Raw genomic sequence first — 12,273 nt, forward strand, 5'->3', positions numbered from 1 at the left:
CTCACTCTTATGTCTTCACGTAAAATATCTACTGACTTACAAGTTTGGGAAGATACATTTCCAGAAAAAAATCTTAATGTCCTAAGCCTCTAACTGCAATCAGGACAAATATCTGTTCCCATTTTCGTATCATAACATGAGATAAAAGATACCGGTTATTGTACCCAGTCCTACTGTATACCCTTCAAAAAATATGACAATTATGCATGAACATTTCTCTACTGTCATTTCTGAAAACTCATGAAGTATATGATGGGCTACTTTTAAGTACAGTATTTTGCTCATTCATAAAACATAAACCTTCTAAGGAGATAACTTTGATGGGTTTAAGCTGTGGACAGCCCACATTCCCTGCTAACACACCTTATCTTTTTTGCAGATCAAATAATGACCTTCTGTCATGTCTCCGTTCCTTACCCTCATCTGGCTTTTAAAATAGAAGTTAAAACAAACCAGAAAACGAAAGTACAAAAGTAAAGAAAGAGGAGCTAAGTGATCATGGCAGAGTGGATCTTAATATAAATTACCAGTTAACAGAGAGTAAAGTGATAACCATGTTATCAGGCACTTCCCAGTGTGGTATCCATCTGCTGAGAGTGGCAGACAGAAAAACCAAGCATGCCCAGATGTGAAATAAATTACTACAAATTAATAATCACAACAGACATGCTTAAATAACAAATCATGTGTCTTAAATAATTATTGATTGCCAAAAAGTATTATAATAAGGAGACAACTTAGTTAAAGAGGGAGCAGCTACCCTACTACTGTAAGAGGGGAAGTTCTTTTGAAATTTTCCTTAGAATTTCTTGGGGAAAATCTGGTTTGTTTCTCTGTAGCCCACCATGTGCAAGAAAAAAAAAAAAGAATGCCACCACAATCAGTAGCCTCACCAACACAGCCTGCTGTACTTCTTTTTATCATTATGCACAGAAAGTCTTTGGAAATAACATTATCTGGACTGCAAACCTAAACACATGAAAGACAGAAAATCATTATTAATTTTAATTTTCCAGAAAAAGAAAATGAAAAAGAGAAACCTGACCATGGCACATCATGCACCAACATTTATATGTACACAAGTCTATGGGACCTGATGAGATGCATCCCAGAGTCCTGAGGGAATTGGCTGATGTAGTTGCCAAACCACTCTCCATGGTATTTGAAAAGTCATGGCAGTCAGGTGAAGTCCCTGCTGACTGGAAGAAGGGGAATGTTGTGCCCATTTTTAAAAAGGGAAGAAAGGAGGACCCTGGGAACTACCGACCTCACCTCTGTGCCTGGGAAGATCATGGAACAGATCCTCCTAGAAGCTATGCTAAAGCACATGGAAGACAGGGAGGTGATTCGAGTCAGCCAGCATGGATTCACCAAGGGCAAGTCCTGCCTGACCAACCTAGTGGCTTTCTATGAAGGAGTGACTGCATCAGTGGACAAGGGAAAAGCAATGGATGTCATCCATTTGGACTTGTGTAAAGCCTTCGACACAGTCCCCCACAACATCCTTCTCTATAAATTGGGGAGATAGGGGTTTGATGGGTGGACTGTTTGATGGATAAGGAATTGGCTGGATGGTTGCATCCAGAGGGTAGTGGTCAACGGCTCAATGTCCACATGGAGACTGGTGACAAGTGGAGTCCCTCAGGGGTCTGTACTGGGACCGGTGCTGTTTAACATCTTCATCAATGACACAGACAGTGGGATCGAGTGCACCCTCAGCAAGTCTGCAGACAACACCAAGCTGAGTGGTGCGGTTGACACGCCAGGAGGACAAGATGTCATCCAGAGGGACCTGGACAAGCTGGAGAGGTGGGCCTGTGGGAACCTCATGAGGTTCAACAAGGCCAAATGCAAGGTCCTGCACCTGGGACGGGGCAACCCCCAGGTATCAGTACAGGTTGGGGGATGAAGGGATTGAGAGCAGCCCTGCGGAGAAGGACTTGGGGGTACTGGTAGATGAAAAGCTGGACATGAGCCAACAATGTGCGCCTGCAGCCCAGAAAGCCAGCCGTATCCTGGGCCGCATCAAAAGCAGCATGGCCAGCAGGGCGAGGGAGGTGATTCTGCCCCTCTACTCTGCTCTGGTGAGACCTCACCTGGAGCACTGCGTCCAGCTCTGGGGCCCTCAGCACAAGAAGGACGTGGAACTGTTGGAGTGGGTCCAGAGGAGGGCCACCAAAATGATCCGAGGGCTGGAGCACCTCTCCTACAAGGCCAGGCTGAGAGAGTTGGGGTTGTTCAGCCTGGAGAAGAGAAGGCTGCGGGGAGACCTTATTGCGGCCTTTCAATACCTAAAGGGGGCCTATAGGAAAGATGGGGGCAATCTTTTTAGCAAGGCCTGTTGTGACAGGACAAGGAGTAATGGATTTAAACTAAAGAAGAATAGATTTAGACTAGATATAAGGAAGAAATTTTTTACAATGACGGTGGTGAGGCACTGGCACAGGTTGCCCAGAGAGGTGGTAGAGGCCCCATCCCTGGCAACATTCAAGGTCAGGTTGGATGGGGCTCTGAGCAACCTGATCTGGTTAAAGCTGTCCCTGCTCACTGCGGGGGGGTTGGGCTAGATGACCTCTAAAGGTCCCTTCCAACCCAAAGCATTCTATGATTCCATGATTCTATATGCATCACCAGTAAACTGAAGCCTACTCGTACCACACAGAACTCTCGTCATTAGGGCTAGGAAAAAGCAATAAACTGGTATCTGCTGAGTGCACTGTTGTTACAGAGAGAAAGGACACTAGGCTGTGAGGCTTTGCAAACATTTGTTTGCAGCAGGGAAGAAAGACTGACGAATCTCAGTTTCCATTTCAAACTGTGCTGACGAGTAAGCTGTCATATAGACAAAGCCTTCCTTACCTATGCAGCCCTCTTCTGCTCTACTGCCCCCAACTGTCCTCATCCCAAAGCTGACACTTCCTTAACACTGACTTCTATATGCAATTCCCATTTAAAGAAGTAAAACTTTTTTATACACATAAGATTAATCATCTAAGGCAATCAAATTTCCTATTTAAGAAATTATGACCTCTTTCATCAGAGAAAGGAAAAACAAAAGTGGAGTTTATGTCTGAAACACTGTATGTTATTAAATACTTTGTATTATTAAGTAAATCAAAAGGAAACTGTCTTCAGAATACTGAATTTGTCCCCTATTTACACCAAAACACTTTGAAGTCAAAGGAAAATTTACTGTGGGCTAAGTCTCAGTCTCTCTTTCATTCTAAAAACTAACTCAAACATACCAAGAAGGTTTAAAGATACTCTATCTACAGATTTGGACACTACACTTCTGAGACTAACTGAAAAAAAAGGTGAGGAAAAACTGAAATAAAACTATTTCATAATCAAATAAAGGGTAACATAATTGCCATGTCAGTCAGAGAACCACTGCCCAATCAGAGATGTTATAAACCAGCTTTGAGGAATATCCTATCCATATGTTCTATAATTTACTACTTATTACTTCCATCATTCCATTAAATTCCATTAAATTTACTTCCATCAGATTAACAGATTTGTGCTGAAATTTAGTTAGATCTTAAAAAAAAAAAACAAAACAAAACCTTTTTATTTTGCAGAAACTGAATGTTTGAGATGATAAACAGCCAGAAGATCTAAACAGCTTTGGTGATGAAGTCCCACTAGTCTCACAAAGATATTTTTAATCTGACTGCTTGGAGTAGAAAGCATATAGTATCAAAACATTCAGACTGCATAAACATCAACGTGGTGCTTTAAAGCTTCCCCAGACATTCCTTTCTACCACAAACAAATAACATTCCAAACCTGTAAACACCCATAGTTGTCCCATATACACAGGGAACATACATTTTCTTTTGACTTAATAGCATGAAACCCATTGCAGTTTAACGAAACACATCTGCTGGATAACAGATGACGATTTCAACTTAAGGCCAGCTTGACGTGTAACCATTAACACGGATGTAATTCATAAAAGAGATAGTAAGAACTGTAAAAACAAAACATCACCCAGAAGCTACTTAATTCTTAGGGATGATCCACACAGAATCAATACAGCTAGTAAGGGACTAAGGCCTCGGATAAAATTAAAACGGATGATCCTTGGCTTCCAAGCATGAAAACCTTCAAGGTTTAAAAAACACATATCACTAAAATCGGTATCTCCACTCTATATGTCGAATTTAAACAAGACAAATATACTTAAAATATAAGTGACTGCTGTTAACTATTTGGAAGGCATGTCAAACATCACCCTTAATAAATCCTCTGATAAGAAAAAATGAATGACAGGGGATTACAAAGCTAATGCCCATGGATGAAGTAAGGTCAAAGGAGCTCAAGATGACAGAGGATTAGAGAGACGGGATCTTTCATGCACTTCCCCCAAGCATTAATGGATTAATAATGGCTCCTTCTCAAATTAATGCTAGCTCTATGTTAAAATATTAATGTGTATGACAGCCTAAGAAATTTTACCTTCTGTTCACTGGGTAAAAACTTAAAATAGTATTATATTTTTGTGAAGACTAAATAAATTGTGTCCCAATAAATGAAATGAGATGACATCTGAATTGCTACAGAAAACCTGAGCATAACCATCACTCCTTCCAGGCAAGGTAAACTGAAGAATATAGCTCAGGACTGGGTGATCAGTGGGGTGACTAAAGGAATTTGCTCAAGGACCATGTGCCCAAAAACATCCTCATGAAGTTAAGGTCTGAGATTTTGAAATTCTGTTTAGCATCTTGGTGCTCAAACTAATGTACGAGTTTTTCATGGTGCTTCTCTTTGGTTTGGAGTTGTGGAGTGAGTTTGTTTGTTTTTCTTTTGGCCAACATACGTGTAAAATTACGAAAAATGTACATATTGTTGGGCCATATTTCAATTGCAGATGAGTGGCTTCAGCTCTTAAGATTAAATTTTCAGTCCAGTGTCCAGGCAGAGCAATTTAAGCTCTCAAGGTAGTCAGGGTACAAGAGAATATTTTATACAAATGCACAGACACTGCTGCTGAAGTTGCATAATTTAACTGCCAAGGAGCAGCAAGGACAGGCTGCCCTGCAGGGTAAGGTCAAATGGGAGTCAAGGGTGACAGCAAGGCAGGCAGGGACCTCACTGTCACAGAGCAAGAAGAGCAGAGCAGGTCCCGTGATACAAACCTGGTTCACCCAAGAGCCCAGTGGTCACCAGACAGATTTGCAGTGACAAGGCAGGTGAGGTGTCGGGTCAAGTGGGAAGCCAAGTCAGGAAGGCAGTGTCAGGGTCATCAAGGTGCACAGCCAGGTACAGCACAGCCCCGGGGGAGCTCAGGGAAGGACCTGGGCTTAAGCGCAGCTCCCAAGACGTGGGGCAGAGGCCACAGCCAAGGCTTGTAACAGCTAAGTGTCTGATCCAAGGTTAGCCGGCGGCGTGGTGTCGGAGCTGGCCTTGAACATGGCCAGCCAAACCCAGGGAGCTGCAGGACCCATTACTGCACTCCAAGACTGGACGATCATGTTGGACAGGTCAGCCCTAATCTGAAAGGTAACGTCCTACCCATCTATGAAAACTATCAGGCTTGATTGATCCGTGATCTCTATTTCTTAAAACTGACTTCTGCCTGTTTTTAACGTTTCTTCTAAGAATTCATGTGAGGAACTCACCTGAACTTGAACTAGAAAACAAGACAGTATCTCCTCTCCTGTCCAGGGCCTGGAATTACTACTCTTCCACAAGTACAGCAGAACCCACACCATAAAAAAAGGCACTTAGCAGTATAGGTCCAGATTTTCCTGTTACTGCCTTCCAGTGATTACTGCTTCCAGAAAACTTATAAACTATGTTAAAACTGAGTCTACAAATTATCAAATGGCCACAAAAAGATACACAGTGAATAAATAGAACTAGTAACATACTATTTGCTCTACAGATTGCAGTTAATTTTACTGTAGCACTAAAATACACAAAATAATTACTTGTTATTTCAAAGAATACCAAACAAATTATGGATTTTTTTTGCCATCTACATGTTAAAAAAAAAGAATCATTAAATTTATAACCAAAATATGTCCAGTCGAAAAGTAACTACACCACGTAGCTGCACTGGTACTGACAATAGCGATAATAGTAATTTGTCCATTATTACTACAATAAATCTTAGAGCTCAGCTGCAGCTTTGCCAGAAGACCCAACCCTGCGTGCCAAAGAGTCGTTCATACTGCAAATACCCCTCAAAGCTACCCCTGACACAGGAAAATGTATACCAGCACCAAGCCTGTGGTCACACCATACGGTTCTACTAAGACAGACTCCATATAGTGAGGAGTGAGTCTGTTACATTGGTAGTTCCTTCCCATCCCAAATGCAGTGACCTAGGTTAGTTCATACCTTCAACAAGCCGCAACTCAGAGTGAGAAAACCCTTCTTCTTCTATGAACATGTGGAAGATTACCTGGATATTGAGATGCTAAAGGTCTGGTTGCATCTGCAACAGTATTTACTTCAATGGAACACCGGCCCTGGACACACTGCCGTGTTGATTATCCAGGACAGAATTGAGAGGAAGCAAACAGAAAAGTATTTAAAACTCTATTTTAGCTGAAGAGAAAAAATAAACAAACATGAAGTCTGTTACATATCCTTTGTGCTCCTCTGAATAAAAATTAATTCAGGAACAGGACGCCTCCTACACAGTCCCACTTACAAACTAAAAGGTGAGGGCTGTCACGTAAACTAGGAAGAAAGGCTGCTGCAATGTTGCCTTACCATATACCAGTCGTCTTGCAACTATTTTGAGAACGCTCCAGCAGCCCAAAAAAAAAAATCAGTTTTTCTTTTTTTCTTCCTAGACATGTATTAGGACCACTTGTGTCACAATGCTTTTAAGCATTCTTTACTTTAGGTAATGAAGTGCATATTACAAAGGAATCATAATAAACTACATTGAAAAGACACAGGACAAAGAGGGTGGACTTTATACACTAAAGCATCTAAAAAATCTTGTCTTATCCTTGACATCATTGCCTGGGTTGAAGAAGAGACTAATGCCAGAATTAATTATTGGTTAATTTTCTCAGCTACCAGGCAGCAAGAATTAGGGGAGTAGAAAATGAAAAGGCATTAATACAACTTTATACCACTTGAACATAAATCAACATCCGATACCATAAGCTCTAATACTAGAAAACCATAGCTGCTGGAATATTTATGGTTACGTACAATGTAAAATAAGCCAGCACAAATGTGAAAAGCAAAACAAACAAACTGGAGAAAGAACTTGAACTTACACTTTTATTCACACCAAAATTCAGTGTAAGCATCTCCACACTTGAATTCATCCTGAGCTCACTTCTGTAAATACTGGGTTTTTTTCCTGGAGCTTTTGCAATCTTCTGTATTTTCCTTATTTCAGACTAATTAAAACATCTAGTTCTGTTAGCCGTCTTTCTCCCTGTCCTATCCCATCCTCTTGGTTATCTTTTCTCACATTAATGAAGTCTGAATTGTGAGTAAGGAAAGAGACATAACTCTCTAAATCTGTTTCAAATACCTGTGTATTTTAACTCCTATAAAATGAGAATGTAAGCATTTTGCAACTTAAAAGAGTTTTAAAGGTGTCAAGTCATTATTAACCTTTATCTGATGAAAAAACTAGATAAAGGTATGTTTTTTAATTTAGGCTCCTTTAAACAAAGAAACTTAAAATCACTAACATCTAAAGTACGCCATTTGTACCGTCCACAATTAATTGCCATCTACCTAGTCTCTCGCAGATTATTATCTTACTACTTCATACTACCAGCAGTAATACATCAGGCTAGTGGAAAACACTCCAAACTGTTCAGTAAAACTACAAGATGGTGAAAAAAATCCCAGAAAGTTAAAGTTGGTTCGGGTTTTTTTAACTGCATTAGCAAGCACTGCTTTGGAAATGAAATCTCTGGCATGACAGAGTGACAAGCTTTGTTCCAGGCAATCTCAGACTTCTATATTGAGAGTAGATAAGAGCAAAAACAATCACAAAGGTGAGACTAGCAGTAACCGGGGGCAAGGTTAGCTACCACTTTTCTAACAGTATCTTCTTGATCCTGACAGAGGGAGCTGTGACACCAACAAAGGGCTGAAACTTGAGCTACATGACAGAGCGGGTGAACATCCCAGAAGCATACTCAGATCAACTCGACAGATTTTGTCACTGCCTCTGAGTAATGGCATCCCCTTTGGCATGTAGCCCTGCCAAGACTGAGTAGCGAAGATAGGACACAGAAAGCATTTGTGTTTTGGAAATTGGTCTATCAACCTCTTGGTTAGCAGCCAAAGCTCAAGCTGGAACACAGCGCAAAGCCAGTACGAGTGACTGACATCAATATGCTGCAGCGATAGGCACGACAAAAACCAAGTGAGAACGAGAGGAGGATCCGAGAGTTGTCCCTCAGGACCCCAGTGAAATGAGTTGGTGATCTAGCCTGCTTCACAGGGGGAGCATCCATGTCACTGAAACTGTCAGCGCTAATTAGAATCCCTGCAGGCATCCTCAGGGATTTAACAGACACGGAGGAATAAACTGCCTCGCACTCCTCTGGGCTGCCCCTCAGTCAGAAAAGAGAAGAGATGAGGGAAAGGAATAGCATGGGAAGCTTTGCATCTCTCCCGCCTGCGCTGCTCTGTGGCTAACAGAAGTTACTCTGAGCAGTTGCACTGCTGAGAAGTTAACAGTTTTCACAAGCACTAGAAATCACATATAATACAAAAACCTTTCCAAACCTTTCCAATACGAAATCAAGCCGACCAACTCATTTCTGCTGAGACAATTTTCTCCAGAATACTCACATTCCAGACGATCTTCAGAACTTTGTTACAATCACAAGTAACACGAAAATAATGAGAGACGCGGTGAACGTCCACAGAGATCCACCATCCAGTGAATTAAAAATACGCTTAAACTAAGCTGCATTTTCATAGGTGAAAAATACTAACCAAGATGACGATTTAAAATCAAAAAAATAATTTTTAAAAGTAATGGATGTAACCAGCCAGAGATAAATGAAATGAGCTATCCTACTTGAGTAAGACCCTGTGAATACCGATGGCAATTCAAAGCACCAACATGCTGTTTTAATGGTGCACATTGGTCTCCTCGGAGTTTTAAAAAAAGAGCAGCCACATAAACACAAAAGCACCGATGTTGCAACAACTCACATCGTGCTTATGCGTAAAACTTGCTTAACTTTAATAGTGACTCAAAACACAAGGACTTCAGCTGCATGCTTCAAGTTAAGCACTTAGAGGCTCAGAGCTACGCGAAGCATTTTAATAAAAAATGCTCGTATGTTAAGAAGCGCGGTACACCTAACACGCTTTGCCTCAACAGGTATGTAACAAGTAACAGTCTGGTTAGCCTAGACGTTTTCCATGCTGCCCATTAATGGCTAAGGGAGGTGAAATGGTGCAATTCTGATAACCGCCTTGCTGCTCCACGCATTTTCACACAGCTGTGCAGTCCATATGCGCTAAACTAAGTAACGCTTCTTGTCCCCCCCAGTGTTTCAATATTAATAATTTACAGGTTTAAAGGATCACAGCTACCTTCCACACCAGAAGGGCATGCGCCAGCTGATGCTAAACCACCCTTGCGCGCTGCTCGTCACTCGGGGACCTTTTTCTGCTTTCTTCTCGCGCCACCCCGCACCGTAGCGGCGGGACGAGCCCGCCGCTCCGCACAAGAGGCGACTCCCGCAGCCGCAGCCGCAGCCGCGGGGCGAGCGCGGCAGCCGGCGCCCCACGCCCGCACTCACCTCGGCGCTGCCGGACGCGGACGACGAGCTCCCAGGCGGCCGCCGCCTCCCTGTCCAGGGCCGCGGCCAGCGTCACCTCGCCGCTGCCCCGCTCCACGCGCGCCGGCGACTCCTCGACGGGCGGCGACACCAGCTCGAAGCAGGCGGAGGCGAAGCGCGCCGGGGCCAGCGTCGCCAGGCGGCTGCCCGGGCGGGCGTCCTCGGGCAGGGAGAGCGCCAGGGGCGCGGCGGCGGGCGGCGGCGCGGCCCGGCGGCGGCGGGCGGCGGGGGCGGCGCGGGGCGGCGGCAGCGGCCTGGCCTGCGGCAGCACCTCCAGCTGCAGGGGGTCGCTGAGCAGCGGCGGGCGCCCGCGGTCGCGCGCGTAGAGGCGCAGCGGCAGGGGCGCGCGCAGGTGGAGCAGGGAGCGCACCAGCAGCACGCGCCCGCTGCGCGGCACCACGAAGAAGTGGGCGCTGCGCGGGCGGGCGAAGTAGCGCAGCTCCGCGTTGGCGCCCGCGTCCGCGTCCTCGGCGCGCGCCTGCCACACCGGCGACCTGAGGGCCAGCGTCTCCTCCACGCGGAGCCGCGTGACGCCGGGGCGCGGCCCCCCCACGAAGCGCGGCGCGTTGTCGTTGTCGTCCAGCACGCGGACGCTGAGGGCGGCTAGCTCGGCGGGCGCGGCGCCGCGGGGCGGGCAGCGCGTGCAGCACAGGGCCAGGCGGAGGGAGTAGAGCGCCCGCGCCTCGCGGTCCAGCGGGCGGCTGGTGCGCAGCCAGACGCGGGCGCTGCGGGCGTGCAGCGACGCCGCGAAGTGCGCGTGGCCCTCGCCCAGCAGCTGCAGGCGCCAGCGGCGCCCCCGCACCTTGGCGCACCAGGGCTCGGGCCCCAGCCGCGTCAGGGGGATGCTCAGCCCGCGCACGCGCGTGCCCGCCGGCCGGTTCTCCGCGACGTGGCCGCCGAAGGAGGGTCTCCTCCGCGGGGCGCCGCGGGCGGCGGCCAGAGCCCAGCAGAGCAGCAGGCAGCCGGCGACGCGCCGCGCTCCGCGGGGGGCCATGACGGCCGCGAGCGGCGCCGGCTGCCGGGCGGGCTCCGCCGGCGCTGCCCGCCGCTCCCCGCAGCGGCGCGGCCGGTGGGCGGGCGGGGAGGGGCCGGGGCCGCGGGGACCGCCGCCCGCGCCCGCGGGGCTCCGCCGGCCAATGGCCGCGCCCGCCCGCGCCGCCCCCCCGCGACCGCGGGGCCGGGGCTGGGCCGGGGCTGGGGCCGGGGCCGGGGCCGGGGCCAGGGCAGCTGCCGCCTCCGCCCGGCCGTCTGCGGGCAGCGCTGCGCGGGCCCCGGGCTCAACGGAACGAACCGTCCCCGTGGGTTAACCTGCCGTTACCGCCCGTCATCCTCGCGCAGTAACCGCTGCTCGCTTCGCCGCCTCGCGCCCCGCGCCTGCGCCGGCAGCCCAGCGCCTCGTCCGCTTCCCCCGGGCATCGCTGCGCGGCTCCTGTCCTGCGGTCCGCCCCGGTGTCCAGCGGGCTCGCCCAGCGCTCGGCTGTCTGCTGAAGGTATTTTCTTGTTGGTGTCTACATAGCTACCTGTCGTAAAGTCCCGGCTCTGCCCTCAGCTCGTACTTGAGCAGTGTCACTGGCCTAAAGTTACATCCTTAGCCACAGTTAATCAGCTCCCTCATAACCTCCGGATTTGTAAAGGTAAAACCAATTTTTTCGAAGAAATTTCAGACTAACTAGAGGATGTTTCTGATAATAAACAGAAAGAAATAGAATCCAACATCTATTTAACCGTGTTGGATTTTTGGCATGAGTGAGTAAAACTAAAAAAAAACAATAAAACTAAATTTCACCATTAAAGTTAACTGACTACATAAATCAGGTGTGTTGCAGAAAAAGTAACTACATTAAGCAGTTCCTCTTCAAACCAGAATTGTGCTTTCAAGAATAAAGTCAATCACAATATAAAACAGGCGTTAGCTATATTTATGTAGTACATAAATAATTTATTTAATCTTAAGAATCATTCTGAGATTAAAGAAAGGAAAAAAAAAAGATACTCTCTCGTAGTCACATTACTCAAATTTTATGAGACTGAATAATGGTTACTTTTCTTACAAAACAGACAGTGCATTTTCCTTATACTTCCTACCCAAGACTGTGGAAAACTGTGTAAACACAGTAATGTACCTTCCTGACATCATTTGAGAGAAACTGGTTGCCTTGATGGGGAAATGGGAGTCCAGGATCAAGCAGGAAGACTATAGGACACTCAGAATGAAAAATCCAAGTGTTCTACTATTCCACAAGAGTGACCTTCTCCATTTCATCCTGCAAGTAATTAAGGAGATACAAATCATCAGCTTCATACATTAATGTATTATCTCCATTTATGCCTCATACTGTGCCCTCTTCCAGTCAATCAGCGCGCTATTGTCAGCTGTAGAGTAGCTGTACTCACCGTCCCTTCCTCCCCTTTCACACCAACAGTCAGTAGCAATTTCAGACTGACAAATTTCTTCGGGGTCCAGGGCAGGGTCACT

The 12,273-nt window shown here is 46.5% G+C and overlaps 1 protein-coding gene across 1 annotated transcript in view; it reads right to left on the reverse strand.

Annotated features, from left to right (window-relative positions):
- Positions 1–10,791, reverse strand: part of LOC104035801 (neural-cadherin) — a 68,484-nt gene extending 57,693 nt beyond the window's left edge. The window contains exon 1 of the mRNA XM_075715422.1: positions 9,759–10,791. Within this exon, the coding sequence (XP_075571537.1) occupies positions 9,759–10,791 (1,033 nt within the window). The remainder of the gene's footprint in view (positions 1–9,758) is intronic.
- Positions 10,792–12,273: the final 1,482 nt, after the last annotated feature.

This window comes from Pelecanus crispus, chromosome 8 (genome assembly GCF_030463565.1).
Source record: "Pelecanus crispus isolate bPelCri1 chromosome 8, bPelCri1.pri, whole genome shotgun sequence".
Taxonomy (NCBI): Eukaryota; Metazoa; Chordata; class Aves; order Pelecaniformes; family Pelecanidae; genus Pelecanus; species Pelecanus crispus.